The sequence below is a fragment of the Phaenicophaeus curvirostris genome, chromosome 2 (assembly GCF_032191515.1).
Source record: "Phaenicophaeus curvirostris isolate KB17595 chromosome 2, BPBGC_Pcur_1.0, whole genome shotgun sequence".
Lineage (NCBI taxonomy): Eukaryota > Metazoa > Chordata > Aves > Cuculiformes > Cuculidae > Phaenicophaeus > Phaenicophaeus curvirostris.
The window spans coordinates 170,805-189,321 of NC_091393.1; the positions used below are offsets into that span (position 1 = coordinate 170,805).

General features: G+C 42.5%; 1 protein-coding gene across 1 annotated transcript in view; it reads left to right on the top strand.

Moving 5' to 3' along the window:
* Nucleotides 1-18,517, top strand: part of LOC138717408 (sex comb on midleg-like protein 4) — a 43,849-nt gene that overhangs the window by 17,785 nt on the left and 7,547 nt on the right. Inside the window, exon 5 of the mRNA XM_069850921.1 lies at nt 12,190-12,459. Within this exon, the coding sequence (XP_069707022.1) occupies nt 12,190-12,459 (270 nt within the window). The remainder of the gene's footprint in view (nt 1-12,189; nt 12,460-18,517) is intronic.

Consider the following 18,517-nt stretch of genomic DNA (forward strand, 5'->3'; position numbering starts at 1 on the left):
TGTAACGCGGTGTATAAAAGTTGGTGGCGGGTTCGCAATAAACTGAGCAAGATTCTAAACTCATAGTGAGTGTGGTCTTGACTACGGCTGCTCTCCTCGCAACACCTCTAGTCCTGCACTCCACAATTTTCCTCAAGAATGGTAATGTAGTTTGAACTAAAATGCTGGCCAGATCTGGGTGAGCTCTGCAGAAAATGCTGTGAAGTGTGCCAGGTCCTAAATGGATCAGAAGCCAACAGAGATCCTATGAAGAGTCTTCATCCACACCCTCTGTGTTCAGCTTTCATTAGTCATCACATGCTGAGCTAGTGGAGGCTTGGATGTGACCATGGGAAAGGGACATTTCTGGAACACCTCCATACCAGTGACATGTACCTATGCAGTGTTAGACTTAATTTTCAGAGGAAAGCACAATTGTTATAAAACTTCTTGCCAACCTGATGGTGGTCACAGAAATTGAAGTAGATTCTCTTATGTGGGAATCATCAAACTTGATATGCATCTTCTTTCACCTTTCAGTCAACCCTTTTCTTGCTTTTTCTGTCCTGAACCTTAGGTTTTGGTTATTTTTGTGCTGTTGGACAGTTGGTGAGCTCCATGCAGGGCTGCAGCCAATCTTTCATTATGCAAGGACTTCCATGGCCACCCTTTACCTTTGTCCTCATCGAGGGGAGACAGGAAGGTCTGTGAATAAGGCCCACAGCCTTGCTGCTCCCCATGACCAAGTCAAATTTATATGCGTAGGTACCATTTGGTGTCCTTTACCACTGTCCACAGGAGAACATGGCAGTGGCTGGACGTAGGACCCCATATGGAGCAGAAGCACAGAAGTAGGCAGAGGTACCATATACTACATCAGTGCTTCTATATATAGGAATGTGGACTCTTCCTATCTACAGACACTTGAAAAGTTGGTACAAGAAGTGCTATAGGAGTGCACTATAAAAGTGAGACTAGTAGGCAAGACGCTAAGCTGGAAGCTGGGTTTTGTCAGACTTCCCCACTGATTGTGTGGGCAAGTCACTCTTCCCTGCTGTGCGTTTATTTGAGCACCTCTCCAAGGAAGGCAATAATTCTTGCCACCATGTACAAAGCCCTCCTAAAACAGCTTGGAAAAAAAGAATAACATGATAGAAAAACACGTATTATTACAATCAATATTTTCTCTTCCAAGCACCAAATAAACAGCAGCTCAGAAATTTCAAGCCCTGAGAGGGCAAGAAAAATGTTTTCTTTCCTTTTTTTTCTAGTACTGTGGTTTGTTTAATCTTGTCTTGTTTCACCCTATGAGGAACAGTGCTTCTGGCTTCTCAGCATGCTCACAATAAATGGCTTTTATGGCTATCAATAGCTTCGGCTCCTTTCAGCATTTAATTACCTGCAAAGGCCATTTATTGCCTCATATATTCCTCTACCATGAACATTATCCTTTAAACAATAAATAAAGTATTAAGGTCACTCTTAAAGAGGGAGCAGAGGAATTGCACAAGCCATTCAGCCACGGCAAAGTCTAATATAAAAAGTTTGTCTGGCCTTAGGTGCAGTTGAGTTGGTGGCAGAGCCTGCAGTAGAGTAGAGAAAGGGTGGGATGGCTGCAGGCATTTCTTCCTTCCTTCCTTCCTTCCTTCCTTCCTTCCTTCCTTCCTTCCTTCCTTCCTTCCTTCCTTCCTTCCTTCCTTCCTTCCTTCCTTCCTTCCTTCCTTCCTTCCTTCCTTCCTTCCTTCCTTCCTGCAAATCCTAGCAGAAAGAAAAATGAGAGAGCAATGGGAGACATTAAATTCACCTGTGATATAATCTTCCAGAACTCTATAGAATTGACAGAATTGGATAAATAGACCATTCTGACCTTTAAGCCGTGTGATTACTGTTTGCTAACCCCCAAATGAAGAAAGAGTCCTTTTCTGTTCCTTTGAAGTTATGAAATTGTATCTCCTTGTGGATGCTAAGCAATTGCTCTCTACAACTACCTGAAAGGAGGTTGTGGAGAGGAGGGAGCTGACCTTTTCTCCCAAGTGACAGGGGACAGGACAAGAGGGAATGGCCTCAAGCTCCGCTAGGGGAGGTTTAAGCTGGACATTAGGAAAAAAATTTTCATGGAAAGGATCATTGGGCACTGGCAGAGGCTGCCCAGGGAGGTGATTGAGTCCCCTTCCCTGGAGGTGTTTGAGGGATGGGTGGATGAGGTGCTGAGGGACCTGGTTTAGTGTTTGATAGGAACGGTTGGACTTGATGATCCGGTGGGTCTTTTCCAACCTGGTGATTCTGTGATTCTATGATTCTATAAGCAGACAATCCAAGAGAATACCTGCTTCCCACCTTCTGCCAGGCTGTTTTACCTCTATGGTCTTGAAAGGACGCAAGAAAATCCATCTCTTCTGAAACGCTACTCCTGGGGGTGATTTGCACTCTGCTCCCAGCAATGGATGAGGAAATGCCCAGAGGTCTTTCTGTCCTTCAGCCCAAGATGTGCTCAGAGCCATGGCACCGGCTCTGGCAGTGCTGGAGATTGCCTGGAGACTGCAACCATGGAGGTTAGGAGAGAGAGTTACGAAACAGTTTACAGAAGGGAAAAAAGGTCTTTTATTTTTGCCTTTCACAGGGTGTGTTTAAGGAAAGTGAATAAAATGATGGGCATACACAGGCAATAATTGATGGTGAAAAACCTATCCCCCCGGTCCAAGTGCTGCATGCATTAGCCAACGTGACCCACCAGCTTTTTCGTAGATACAAGGGGTGAGAAAGTTGATCCTTAGGATCCTTACCTGGTGCCAGTTCAAGCCACATTAGATAACATCACTTGGGAGCTGCATGCAATGTGTCCATGTAGGCTCTGGTGGTCCATGAAAGCTGTGTAGCTCGTTGCTGCTGGGTTGCTGTCACAGCCAGGGTAATGCAAAAACTGGCTATGGCAGTGAAGGGAGCTCTGAGAGTCAGCAAAGCCAGCACTTACTAAGTTAAAAGACAGAACAAGAAATGTTTTGGAAGAGGGATGAACATTTGCTTATGTGTTGTGAAACTGGACCAGAGGGCCCTTGAATCTGGGACTGCCTGGTACGTGGTGCCTACAGCCTAGGCTCGCACCTCTGTGGGAGGAAGGAGAGCCAGCTGAAAGGGGGGCAAAGGGAATCTTGTGTATAAGCTATTACCATCTGACAGGTTTCAAAGCAGATTCAGAATTCTTTTTCAAGGGACATTACTGATTTTCACTTGGATGTTTTTCACTGTTTTAGCTTAATTTTTCTGCTCCCCCATGTTGCTGTCGTTTCCAGCCATTTAGATTAAAAGGCTCTTTCTTCTTTATCTATCTTCATCTACCTTCTGTTTCTCTCTATCCTTTTCCAGTTCACTACAAAATAAATGGAAACCCCCACACAATGGCATTTCCAGTTCCATGGAAATAAAGCATCCATTTTTTTTTTTCTTGAAAATTCTTGGCCCCTGTTTAATCAGCAATGCTCCCCAGCTCCTTAGGATTTATTTGTTCGCAGTAATTATACAGAGTACATCAAAGTGCCTTTCAGAAAAGTAGTAACACAGCATCTGCCTGAAGAACATTCAGCTGTTGGCAAAATGAGTGCAGAGCGGGAGATGAAAGCAACTAAGGGAGTAGCAGAAGCAAACTGTTGGCAGTGATGTGCAGTTTGGTGTTTGTGCTGGGATGGTGCTGGCTGTGGGCAGCAATGAGGAAGCTATGGGTGCACAGTGAGGACTTGTATCACTAGCAGCTGAGCAAGAGAAATATATCCTCATCTCTCACTGAAAGTAAGCTATGAATAGAGGTTTGGGGAACCGGGTACTTTATGGTGGGTTTCTTCATGGAAAAGATAAGGTTTACAGAGTGATTTAAATAAAAAGGTGGTAGTGGCTTGTTAGACTTCAGAAGAGAAGACAAAGTTAAGGAAAATGTAGTGAGGGTGGGGATGAGTCCTGGGATGGGGTCCTCAGGCGAGCCCAGCTTCCTGGCAGCGCAGTGCAGTGTGTCAGACCAGTTTGAAGGGAAACTGGCTCTTTGGAATCATGGGGAGAAGAGGGAGTAAAAAGAACTGAGAAAGGAGAATTGGTGAGTTCCTAGTTGCTGGGACTGATATTGGCCAGAGTCACCAGAAGTAGCAACAGAGAGAGCAGGAAAAGAAAATATTTGTGAAAGGGAACTGAAACTTTAGGGGCCAACTATGTTGGTTTTATATGGCAGAGGAAACCCCAGAGGAAATGTCAGTAAGTCCAGCTGAGCTGCAGCACTAGGCAGGGAGAAATGAAGCAAAGGCATTATAAAAGATTTTATACCTTCATATAAACTTGTGCACAGGCTCATGCTTTATATATTTCACCTAAGTTCTGGATGAGATTATTAGTTATTAATGTGCAGCTTATTTTACAGTTATGGCACTTGTATCAAGTCATCTCATTTCTTGTGTGTCAAATTATTTGTTTTTCAAACAAAAACCCCCTGCTGTTAAATATTTTAAGCCAGTACTAGGCTGTATAATTCAGGGAGATTCATCATGGTGGTAGCAGAACAGAAATGCACTAAGTACTTCGGCTGCAGAGCATCCCTGTGTGTAACACCTTGAAATTTTCAAATAACACAGTCATTTTTATCTAGTTCGTTCTATATACTGCTTTTTGTGACTTTTATCAATGCTGATTTATAAGCATACAGAGTACATTATAAACTATGTAGGTAGAACCCCCCCCTGTAGGTACTGCTAGAAGCTGGAGACAGAAGAGATCGATAGCAGCCTCTCCCATCTCCCTCTGCCAGTGCAGAACTATTGCTGTGCTAAAACACAAAACTATACAACCCTGATAAATCTCCTTTTCATGATGTACATTTTGGTGTAACATCAAGGTAAAAAAGAAGGGAAGACAATGGAGGAGCAGGTCTGAAATCAGAAGAAAGAGACCAAAGGAAGGCTTTTTCTAAAGGATGGGTCTCTATGTCATTGAAATCCCTTTGCTGTCACTGTTCAGGCGCTGTATGCAGTGCCTGAACAATTTGCCTATGCTGTATGATAGGACTAAGACCTCTCCATTGCAACACAAAGCATTTACTCAATTATCACTGAGCCCCTAAACAGGAAAAAAAAAAATCTTTGATAGGTTATTTATACACACGAACACCTTTTATTACCAAATCTAATATATTTGTCAGCAGCTAGCTTGTGAATTTACTCTACCTTTTTTACTCAGTTTGGACAATAAAACTGTGTTCGTCTGTTCCCCGCTGGTTTCATTCCCTGGTTCTACTGCATTAAATACAATGTGGCTGTTGTCTGGGCTGCAAACACTCCAGGGATATTGTTTAAATAATGAAAAAAAATTGCCTATGCTGAAGTCTTTGTAATCAGGACAACACTGGATTTTGGAAAAGTCTCTAAAAAATTTAGATTCTTGATGTTAACTGACTAGAAGCTTCCCCTTGGGGGATTTGGCATTTCAGTTACTGCAAAATATTTTTTAGCAGCTAAGGCACAGTGAGATGATATATTGTGCAGTAAAACCTCAGACTAAACCCTGGAGAATTCACTGCAGGTTTTATCTCCACAGTGTGACCAAGGTTTCAGTGTTTATAATATCTACTATTCACAAGTGGATGATGCTTATTTACATTTTCCTGTTCTGACTGACTAGTATTCCTCCCACCACCCCTTTTCTACTCCACGGATGCAATTGTGTGTTCCTATAATCAATGCAGAAGTTCTTCTGTAGACCCAAGATTGCAGGTATGACAGCCCTGGACTGCTGTTGGTGGATGCCTTGGGCTGCCTGCTTGCTGGCTGCCCCTCTCTCTGCAGCAGCCTCAGGGATGCTGTGGCTCCTTGGGGACATGTCTCCATGCCAGTCCACCATGGTGAAGAGTGAGCAGCTCAGCTCCACATGAACCAGATGTCACTCCCTGTAACGCTTCCCTGGTCCAGCCAAACTGTCAGCCAAAGGCTGGTGTAGAAAAGGTCTGGTCCTCGTCCAGCCACGCAGGGTGCAGATGCTCGCACTGGAGAGTGGCACCGACATGGTGTAGAAACACCTGTGAAAGGGTGAAATCATATTTTCATTGTGCTGCATGACTTGACAGGTGATGGAGCTGAAAGAAATGGGTTGGTGTTGTAATCCCAGAGTAAATCACAGCAGGCAGAGTTGGAAAGTCTTAATCCATCATAGGAAGCTCTTATCTTTAGATAGATGCATGCAGGCTCAAGCTACAAGGAAGATAAGGTCCATAGTCTATTTCTGACTGGGCAGAAATGTGTGAGGCTGTTTGGCAGACACAGAGAAAGTTATTTTTTAGTCTTTTAAGGGCTGATTTCAGAACCAAGGCATATCTTTCACACTCTTAAATACTGTTTAGATCTCTCTGCTCTCTCTCCCTCTCCAGCTTACATTAGAAGGAACTGATGGTTAAACCCACTTTAGGTATTTCCTTCTATGTTTCTGCATTTGCTTTTTGTGTTTCCCCACTTTTATTTTTCCTTCCATTAAGGCTGAGATGCAGAGTTTCTAACCTCCACAGCTGCTTAAAGCTGTCCCCTCCCACTCACCCTCAGCGCATCCCAGATAGGGCAAATGCCCTTGTGTGGGGAGCTGGAGCCAAGCTCAGGAGTTATAAAATACAGGCAAAGATAAAACCATACAAGGAGTCTCTCAACAGGATTTTGACACTGTGGCTGGCTTCTCTCAAAATGAGTGGGAGATGAGAAAAGGCTGGCCCTGGCTGAGGGAAAGGAGAGGTCTGAGAAAGGTATGATATCATGCAGATTAAAACACAGAGTTCACATCTGGTCAAGCCACTACAGAAAATATATAGCAGCACTTAAAAAGGTACAGGGAAGTGTCAGAGGGCAAAGCCTGTCACTGAACAATACGAGGAACAGGAGACAAAACAAAAAAGGAAGAGTTGCAGGAGGAGAAAATAAAGAAAGAAATCTATATTGACTGTGAGGAAAAGTAGTTAATGGGAAATTTAATTAGAGCAAATACAAATGACCAAGCATTGGAGGTGGTGGAGTAAAAGGTTATGAAATGATACAAAAGTTTTGTTCTAGAAGGACAGGCAGTTGTCCTGGGAAGCTACCAGTGTGTAAAGGAGGACCTTTCTGGTTTGGGGATCGGTGTCCAGCGTGCTTTTATGGGGGTTTGAGTTTCCATTGGTGCCCTGTGCAACCTTCACACAGATGCAGCCACTCCATAGCTCTGCAGGACACGAACTGTTAACTGGGAGTGGAGACCCTGGTCCCAGTTCACTGCCCTGATCTCAGGCTCAGCTGTTCAAGTGGCAATCTAGGGATGAACCCAGGGAAAGGCACAGGCTTATCAGGAAAAGGAAAGCTGGATGAACGAAAGTATGAAACAGATGGAAGGTAAATGGCCTGAGGAAGACATGTTTATGTAGGACAGTGTTGTGGGAGGAAGGAAAATAACTGGCAAAATGGGAAAAGTGTATTGCTGCTGGTGTGCAAAAGCAGCTTTAGAACACGTTACCAAAGATTCCCTCTATATATTCTGCATTCATACTTACATGGCATGCTGTAGCAGAGGACTTAAGATGTTGTCGAGGTGAGAGACACAACAAGCATTTTTCTTCATCCTAAGGGAGAACTGGGGTCCAGAGATGACCTGAGTAAGGTCACTCCAGAGGTCTGCAGCAGACCTGCCGCAGGTTCTCATGCTGTTTTAACTGTTCAGCTGACCTACCATGAGGAATTTGGCTAGGAATCATACAGAACTTTAAAGAAATTCAGCTAAAGAAATGTGCATTTTTAAATTGGGAAATCAGGTGGGTTTTTTTTCTCTCCTCTTTTGCTGCAATTTAAGGTGTGCTGGAGGTACAGCCTTGGGCTTTTTAAACCATTTGCCTGTGGACCATTCATGGAAAGGAAAACTATGCCAAAAATGGCTAGAGCATCTCAGGGTGTTGAACACTTGTAATGGAAACTACTGTGCTCAAAGAAAAGGCTCAATGTAGCTTTCTGATAAATCCTGCTTTAAAATATCTTTTCTAACTTCTCTGTAGTACGTGCCCTTATGCTGACTACCTAAAAAATAAAATAAGGAAGCATAACAAAATACAGAAGGGCTAAAGTACAGATTTATGAAACTGTTTCATTTTAAACCTCAATAGAGAGTTATGTTTTCTTCTGTTGCTTTATAAAAAATGTTTTTCCCTAATTGGCCAAAGTGAGATTAATAGCTGTAAAAGCCATACACTTTACAAGGCCTTCTGGGAGTGCACAAAATGCAGATATTTTCATATACCTCATTGGTGGAGCCTCAACTCATCAAGCTTCACTGTGGTACAAACTAACAAGGAGCTGGAGAAATATGGACACAAAGAGCTTCCAGTCTATCGTAATTTTTGGACAGTGGAACTTGTCAATCCTGCTGCTTCCTGTACCACTGTAAGGGGCACTGGATCCCTCATATGAGCCCTTGCCACTGTTCTTCCCCACCTTGTGTGGCTGGTTCTTGGAGCAGAGAAGACATCAGTCATAATATCAGAGAAGAATTTAGGTGAGAAAGGACCCAAGGAGATCTGTGGTCCAACCACTTGCCCAAGGGATGGTCAGCTCTAGGGTCAGAACAGGTTGCTCAAGACTATACCCAGTTCATCCTGGAAAATCTCCAGTGCCAGAGCCTGTGCAGTCTCTCCAGGCAATCTCTGCCACTGCCTCACTGTCTTCACAGGAAAGAAAGTTTCTCCTTACATCCAGCCTGAAGTTTTCATTTCATTGTTTCCCTGTTTTCTCTTGTTCTCCTGCTGTGCACTGCTGCAAATAGCCTGGCTCCCTCTTCTTGGTGACATGCTCATGGGTCCTATGCAGCTGCTGTTAGGTTCCTGCACTCAAGCTGCCTCTCCCCAAGGCTGAACATGCCATTCCCCCAGACTCTCCTCACAAGTGCTGCAGGCATCCTGATGGACCTCCTCTGAGCTCACCCATCTGCCCATGTCTGTTTGGTATTGCAGAGATAGGTACCATGTTAGACCCTTGTGTTTTACTGGCCTCCATACAATCCATTAACGGCCACCCACTATGCCTCACCATCAAACCAGTTTCGCTCTCAGCACAGAGCACAGAAGCTGGCCAACACATTTTAAAACTGTATGATTTATAATCTATAACCACATCTACTTGAATGTGCAGCCTCCTTTTTCCTAATCCAACTGTGACCTGCATTTCATCAAGAACTTCTGTCAGTCAGGAGGAGGTGACTCTGATGAGTTGCTCTTGTAATATACTGACTGCTCATGTCAACTCGAAGACCAGGAGCTCTGAAAAGGCTTGCATAGAAACCTGGCTGCATGAGATAATCCCTGCTTCCCCCATCCAACGGAGACATGAATATGAATTTCCAAATTCCCATGGCACCTTCTACTGAAGCATGTTTCTAACAGTAATGAACAGAGGCTGCTGCTTGGTCCATGGCAATGGGCATCATTACATCCATGCTGGAGCTCAAAGAAGAGACATGTAGAATGAATTGATCTAGTTAGAGAGAAGAGTCTTAGGCAGGGTCAGGAACAGAACTGACAGCATCTGGCTCCTTAGCATAATCTTGTACAGAACTCATGGACATTCTTCCATGAGGAGATTTCACCCAAACATCTTATTTCACATAGACTATTGAGAGACTCTGAAATCAGTCAAAAAATCCCTGATGTCAGCTCAGAAATTTTGGAGTAATTTACATCCAAAGTAATAAAAGCCAAATGCCGTTTATTTAGCAGGACTCTTTTAATGTGCTGTTTGTTGTTTCGATAGTCTGTGTCTTCTTCATATTGTAATCATATTAAATGAGCATTCTTTTCGTGGAATAAAGAGGTAATGATTCACAAGAGGCATAATTATTCCATGCAGTGCAGGCAGGATGCTGCAGAAAGAGCTGTCTTCTTTATGTGTAAGAGGCTTTTATTGCAAGTGTGCTACACAGTAATTAAATTCCTTTGAATGAGGAGGCTTGATTGGATTTTCTTTGGTTTATTGGGAGGAGTTTGAAAAGCAAGGTATTTAGTTCAATTGCTATACAATTTTGGCATCTGTTGGAGGTTAGGGAGAAAGGTTCAGAATGTCTGATTCCCATTTCTCTTATGCTAGTGTTACATTAGCTCAACTCCGTTGAATTCAATTGAATTACACCCTACCTGTATTTGTGTGAGAATCAAACTCAGAAATCCCTGGCAGAAAGCAGCATGATACCTGAACGCACGCTGCAAGAATACAAATCATCTCAAGGAAAAAAAGCCTTGCTAAAGAAAAGTTACTTGCATTTGCAAAGGCAAATGCTCAAAAATGAGGAAACTTCACATTTATGCTGTCCTTCAGATCTGATGTTTGCCTTATGGCGAGCCTAGCCTTGGCCCAGAATGGGACAAAGTTTTAAAAGACAGCAGCAAAAAAAAAATGAAAAGTCGGGCAATCATGTATCAAAAATCTGTGTTGTGGCTTGACACACGAGTCAGGATGCTGGCGTGGCACAACTCTTGTGTATTTGAGTTGTCAAACTAAATCATGTTTGTTTAACATCAACTATGGAACACAGCTGCCAAGGGTTGTTGGGTTTTTTTTCAAAGGAAAAGAGTAAGAATGTAAATGAAAAGGAAAACTCTATTATATACAGTCTCAACATTTATTAGTGACAGGGTTTGGGTCTTGTAGCATAAGTTACAGCATAAATTCTTCCTGTTACTCAATAAAGGCTACAGAATGTGTCAGGTGGAGAGTGTTGCTCAGGTAGGGAAGGAGATGTGCGACAGCACTGGGATAATTTCACCCTGCTCAGATATCTCTGAAGGGGGAGTACACATGATAAGGAAAGTAGCACTTTCAATAGCTGAAAGAAACGTGCCTCAATGGGAGGCACTTTCCTAGTCTAGGCGCTCCTTGCCCACCAGATGTTAACACCTTTTCTCACCCAGTGAAAGTAGAAATCTGAAGTGCGGGTTGCCAGTATTTTGAGAGGTTACATGAGGGTTTGGATGTCAGAGAGGCTTCCAGGGGCTCTGCTTGTATCCCACTCACAACAGTGGCGCTGGTGGCAGTGGAGGAGAGGGTCCTGGGGCTGGATAAGGAGAAGACTGGTTTTGCAGGGAAAACAGCAGTGGGAAAGAGGAAGAGCTATGACCATGCTTTTTGAAGATATAAATGACAAGTAGGAAGGAGTTTGGATATCAAGGCCTGTTGGGAGGAGACTGGGACTGGCCAGAGAAGGGCAATGACACAGACATGGAGGTCTCAGTCCAGACAGCAAAGCAACAGACCTGGACCTAGGTATGAGGGGAATTAACAAAAAAATTCTGTGGACTGCAAAACCTGGGACTAGACCTTCCCTTGTGCCTGTGTGTTAGACATCCAAACAAAGAGGAATATAAGTCTTTGAAATAGGTCTGCAAACGCAAAATTAGGTTTATTGGGAGGAGTCTGAAAGCAAGGTATTTAACCTCACAAGATGTGCAATGTGCAATGCACAGGAGAGGAACCAAAGCAATGGTTTGCAGTCGTCTGTGATGCCAGTACACGTGTCTGAATGCTAGCCAAGTTCGAGTGACATTCTCACACATCTGTGCCCATGATAAACCTTGGGCATGCTTGTTGGCCATCAAATCTTCTCTCCTTTTGGGACACCAGGCATGGTGGATATCCGCTGATGAGTATATTTTCTGAATAATTTTGGTAACTGCAGACAGAACGCTTTGATTTATTACCTTCACTTCCTCCTACTGACTGCCATGCATTATGAACCCAACAAACAGCCTGTCCTGTTGTCCTGCTCTGCCTTCTCCCTTTCAACTCTCATGTTTTTAAGTGAAAGACAGAACAAACAATAGCTGCATGAACCTCCAGTCTCAATGGTATTCAGGGAGCACCACGAGGCAAATGGGACACAGCAGTGAGTGGCCCAGGACTTTACGGAGAGTATTGCTGTAGGCTGACATGGATGTGTAACATTAAGCCACAGTTTTCCAGTTGTGTCTCTAGCAGACTTCTGAGTGACTGTGCTTTGTTTCATTATTTATTAATTCTCAGCAAGAAACCCTCCTGGAGCCAGCTGCCTGTACAGAAAGTTGGAAATAAAGATAAACTTTTTGCCAAAAAAAAAAAAATGGGAATTTTGGCAAATATATTGGTTTTTTTTCAAGGGCTGAATTAAAGTTGATTCTATTTTACCGATGTTTCTTTTGTGTCTTGTCTTCCTGAGTAGAAACAGTTACACCTGAGGACTACCTGGTTGATCCTGCGAACATGAAGCGGTACAGCGTGGATCCTGCTGATTCTGCCTTCAGTTGCATGGGCTCAATGTACACCATGCGGCAGAGTCCTGCGGATGGATGTCCTGCTGGAGGCTCCTCTTCCTCCTGTAGCCATCGTCCTGCTCAAATGTCTTCAGGGGGTTCCTCATCTACTGGCCTGCGGCATCAGAACTCAAGCCCGACAAGGAATGGGTCCTATCTTGAAGGAAACAGAAGTGGTAATGCAATATCTTCTGTTTAGCAATGTGTGTTGCTGTGCTGGTGCCGTGCTGCTGTCATAACTCACTCCTAAATTCCCAGGAAAATTAGTGAGGTAGGTCTGGGATGACATACATCCAGACCACTCATGCTTCCATTTAGAAGGAGAAATAATAACTTATGTAAACACAAAATCAATCTGTTCATCATTAAGTAGAAAGGTGAATGTTTTCCAATGCTGTTATTAATTATGTAAACATATGTATTAGGTATAATCATGTGGCAATCACAACTGTTATTATCGACTTAAAGACATAAATATTAATATATAAGACATTCCTCTCAAAGGCTGATACTGCCTACAGGCAGGTATGTGTTATTTGTGTGATACCACATGTACAAGATACAATGCAGGGTCAATTCAAATATTAGTGCCTACCTCAAAGCATTTTAGCAAAAGGATTTGTTTCCTAGCTATGTGGCCTGTCCTGCCCCTTTAATCATGAACCAAGGCAGATTTTGCTTGAAACTGACTGCCCAGCAAAACATATATATTTAGAAATCATCCAGCTCGAGGTTCTTATAACAATCAGGAAGCAAAGTTTCAAAAAGTTTATCTGCAAATTCAAGGGACACCTTGGGAATCACCGCATTCAATAACCCTTCTTCTTCCCTCTCTTTGTATTTTTGTCCAGTTACCCTGCTAGGAATTACATTTGCTGGGTTGGCCGCTCTCCCCATTAGCTACATTCCATATATGCGATGATTTATTTTTCTCTAAAAATGACCTGGTTCATCAGATGGGTTAGCTAATTCCCTGAACTTTGGTTAAATTTGTCTTTGTTTGCATTTTCCAAGTTCCCCATTAACAGGTCTTTGTCAGTAGTGATTCCAACAATGTCTTCACCCCTTACTAATTATTCAAACTTCATTTATGCATTTTTCATCTTGAAGACAGATCTAACAAGGGAGTTGAGTGTCTCAGCCATTTTTTAGTCATCAATTTCTTTCCCTTCTTCATTTATTAATGGAATCTACCATCACTCCAGTTTGGGTTTTTTTAATCTTGATATATTTGCAGAAGTTCCCCTAGTCCCTTTGTCTACTATTAGATTGTGACACTGTCTTTCTGCCCTTGCATTTGCCCTGGAAACTGCAAGCAGTTCTGCATATTCTTGCTTAATAGCCACTCCAAAGGCTCTTTCCAGTAGCCACAGATCTTTATATAATTCCTTCACATCCCTCACTGCCCCAACGTCTGTATTATTTCTCGTTCCTGAACTTTCAGTATTTAATATTTTAGAACAGTATTCTTCCAAAATATGTATTACCAGTATTTATGCTTGTATTTTTTTTCTTTGTCTAAATGTGCCTCTTAAATGTTCAATACCTACTCCAAAACATCTCTCACTTAGCTATTATTTTCACATACCTTTTTCCCTGGTTTACCCCTGTGTCACTCTATTATACAGACCACAGATAAGCTTTTGGTTCTCATCATTGTTTCTTCTTTTACTTACAGAGTCAACTTTACTCAGAGCAAACTGGATAGTATAGAAATGTACTACTGTAAACAACTTGTAAAATGTTGTCACTAAGAATGAGGGGCCTCCGTTACAAAGAAAAGGAAATGAAAAGTCCTTTCTTTCAGGTCTTGTTCAGTGCCTCTCAGGCCAGCATAATCAGGTACTGGGAGGACAAAAGGCTTACTGTGCACAGAATTAATTTTCCCCTCTCCCACTGCTTCCCTAGAGCCTCCTAGCAGAACCAGGACCCTTTCGTCAAGCTTTTTAGTTGGCAGCCATGAGCCAAGATTTAACAATGATGTTGTTACTTGCTTGCTTTGAAAATCTTTATCATTCCACGTGGGATCAGTCCTTATCTCTTTGTAGTACATACGAAGGGTCAGAGCAGTTCAGAGCAAAGGTCTGCCTGGCTGCACATCCTGTCTCAAGCATGAGATGTAGCATACCCCTAGAGAAGAGATAAACACAGAAATCTGTGGCTCAGGGGTTTCCTGAACTAGAAATGGTGGATTAATATTTAGTAACATTTCATATATTTTTCTTCCCTGAATCACCCAATGGGTTACTGAATACTTTGCGCATTTTCAGTGTCCAGAAAATACTGTGGTAGAGTTCCTGTGCTTAAAAATGTGGGGTTTGTGGAGAAAAGCCTTAGTACCAGAGGCTTGAATCTCTCTTCAAGGGACTAAGGTGCAAAATCAGAGCTCCTTGAGCTTGTCCATTTGGATTACTTTCTATTCTTGTTTCTGACTGTGAATGCCACTGTTTCTTCTCTCAGGAAAGTCATACAGTTGCTATGTAATAGGCTTTGCAAGTCCCTAAATTTCTCTAGCTTGAAACGTATACTGATCAACAGTAAAGAGTCCCTAAAACCACAGTTATGCAGTGGACATCATGAAAACTGTTATTAATTTGCTGATCTTGTTCATTTACAATTATGAACAATTTATTAGTCCTACTATCACCCATTGTAAATTAGGGCCTGCCATCATGGTATACATAAGCCCATACGGAGATGGGTTTGCAGTCAATGTCTTCAACATAAAGAACGGCAATGCCCTGTACTCCACCAACATGCACCACTGAACATCAGCACAAAGGCTAGTGCATATTTATTCCACCACCATCCACCACGTATACTCTGATCGGTTGCTTTCTGGAGCCTCTGGCAGAGAGTCTTCCACAATCCATGAAGTCATGGTGTCCACAGATTGATTATGATATTGCTTCTAGCATTAAAGAAACCATGCCATTTCCAGTCACAGCCTGGTTTCATCTCCTACTCTGCTTACAACAGCATCAGTTCTGTACCACTGGAATTCCCACCACAGAGTCGTACAAAGCATTGCCTGCTCCCCATTAAATTTAGAGACTGTATTTCTTCACAGCTATCATGCTTTCATCTACCATGCTGCTTCCACTTTTACTCGCAATTCCCGACTTTTAAAATACACATATTCTGCAATTGCCTTAGTGCACCTACACTAGAGTTTGATTACTGTCTTCACAAAGTCTCTTTTGCAAAGGTCTTTGGAACTTGCACCGTCACTGCAATGCTTCTACACGTGCTTTTCCTCTTTCTAGGGATAATTTATATGCTGCTGAATCATAAGTAAGCAAAGATAAGCAAGTGGTGCATGTCACTCTCTATCTTCATCCACCTCAGTTTGTATACTTACAAAGTAGGGATGGGTAGGACTCATTAATAAGAGGAAGAATTTCTCTCTGAAACCTCAAAATCAATCCTCTTTATTTATGGATATTTTTGAAAAATAGCTTGGCTTATTTATCACGGTGGGAAAATATCATGGAAAAAAGCCATAACCGTAAGACATATCTCAGTGCATAGCAGACCATGTCTCTCAAGCGGAATGGATGAGATTAAACCTCAAAGCTCTCATTATTGCGATTGGAAGCTTGATGCCTAATTCTCCCTGATTATGCTAAAAAATTCTAAACAAACAAACAAACAAAAATTTCATTTCATAATGCCAGTTGGGGCTGCTAACAGATCAGCATGCACTTTCCTGTCATCATTTGCCAAACTGAAGGTCTTAAATCAGGGAAGGAGTAGTCAAGGACATCATAAAGCTTTCTAAGCCTGCTTACATAACAAACAAAGCCTTCATTCCAAATATGAAGGATTGTGTGTTTAACCACAACATAATAACCTTAACCTTGCCCCATAGCTTGTTATTTTAATGTAGATTTTATTATCCAATGTTAGCAGTTAATTATTATCACCCTAGAGCCTTTGTTAAAGAGGCAATCCTGCTTGCTGAAACATTTATTTCCTGAAAATATTTGGGGGTATAAGGGTTTGAAGTTTCTCCTTTTCCAGAACAATACTGCAAGCACCCTGTGGGGGCTGAATCCAGTACCTCCCCCAGGCAGTGGCAAAGGAGCTGCTGTTGGCATTGTAGGGGTCAATGTTGGGTACCACTTCTTTGGCAAAGACAGTCTGCCTGTTTTTTTGAGGACATTTACAGTCTGAAATGTTCAATGCTTTCACTAGGCTGCCTATTTTCTCCCCACTCCTGCAAAAGAGAGGCAAATCAAATCAAACAAAAGCCCAAATAAATATGCAACATCAGCCTATGGTTGCATCTCATGCAGCTGGATGCTGGGCTGCTTTTGCAGTGGGTGGAAGAGCATCTGTGATGTTGCATCCCCACATGTTGTGCACCATGGTGGAAGCAGGGGCAGCCACTGCGCTCGTGGGACAAGGACTCTGCCCTGATGTGCCACAGGGCTGAGGCCATGAGCCAGGTGGTGCATGGCATCTCCTGCAAGCCCCTCCCAGTGCAAATCGATGCACTAAGCCCAATATTCTTTCCAGAGCTCTTTGCTAACTCTGGCTTGTCACCCATCCCCCACCCCATGCCTACAAATATCCTGTAACTGTGTTCTCCCACACACCTTCTTTTCTGATGCTTCTCCTCTTCTGCTTTGGTGTGCCCTAGACTTTTAGAAAAATGTCTTCTACAAAGCCTTCCTCCTGTCCTGGTTTACAGTGGGAGGCACTTTGGGTTTTTTAAACAATTTCAATTTCTCTGCACCTTTGATGGTCTGCTCCTTCTGCTTAGTTTCAGTAGATCTGTTGCTCCTTATTATCTGCTCCAGTGCAATCAGAGAGAATGTTTCAAAATTTCATTCCCACCCCCTTCCCCTGAGGCAAAGAAATCATTTAGGCCTGCAGCAATATTAAAGTTCATCTGTCACTCCCTTTCCACTCTTATCTATCAATGACCATACTCCCTCTGGGCTCTGTATGTTTGCCAAGAACATATTTAGGGAGTCTGTTGTTTATCTTTCCTTCTTTTGCAGGTTTAACTCCATTTGAGCAGCAGATTTTCTTGTCATGTCTCTGCAACCATTTGGCCGTTGGCTTTCTCTCTCTTCTTCCTCCTTCTCAGGAAGATTCTGAGGCCAGAGATGGGGGCAGAGAAAATCCTGTACAGAGTGAAAGCTCAGGCCAAGCCAGGACACATCTTTCCATTGGCTTTGCTAGGCTTTGGTCACTGAAATGGTATCTCCGGTCATTTCCGCGCAGGCAATGCTCTCAACTGGCATGCCCCAAGACCCCAAGATCTTCCCCTAAAGAGGAGCTTCTTCACTCTCCTTCCCCAGCACTGCTTCAGGCAAGAGGGGGAAGTGCCTTCCTCTGATTACCTGAATTTCCATATCCCATTCCATTAATTTGACAAATTTCTGCCACCTGTCAAAAACAGGAAATTGGATTTGACCTAGATTACAATCTCTGAAAATAATTATTGGTCATGAGCACTCCCATCTCTTTGTAATCTGAGTATTCATTATCATCTTGATTAATTCTGATGACAGAATGGCATAGGATACCCAGGAGACATGAGACTTCCTCATTTATCTAATTCTTAGGTTAAGTGTGAATACCTTCAGATAAGAAAAAATGTATAGTTCTTGCCCTGCAGCCATCAAACACTTTTGTGTTTAATATGATCTTCTAGCAAAGTGATGCTATTGAAACAAGCTGCGTGCCTTTGTGTAGACATAGAATGATTTATTTGCTTTTGTAAATAGAGAGATTACACTCAAATGTGTAAACTGTTAAAAAGCCAGAGTAAATTAAACAACAATATACTTTTAAAACGGTATAGAAAAAACAGATTTTTTCTTTTCCCAGACTCACCAGCTACAAACTGTGTTCAAGATATTTTTCTACAAGCCAGTGGTATCCCAGTTTTACTCACAACACTGAAAGGTACCTCTTATACAGGAGTAAAATAACACCTTAATTCATGAAATAGCCGGAGAATCCAGAACCTGACTCAAGGTAGTTAAATAAAGATGGAACAGTCTTTGAAGAGCTAATATCTACACATAATTCTTGTTTTTCTGTTATTGTATTATACCTTGGGTAGGGATTTGAAAGGGTTGTTTTGACTCGCTAGGGCATGGAAGAGTTCTAGCCATTCAGTCTCTCTAGAAAGGTCATTTATATATTTGTCTTTAAAAAATCAAGAATGCTAGATTGTGAAGGAGTGAATAGAATTCCTCTGTCATTTCAAGCTTT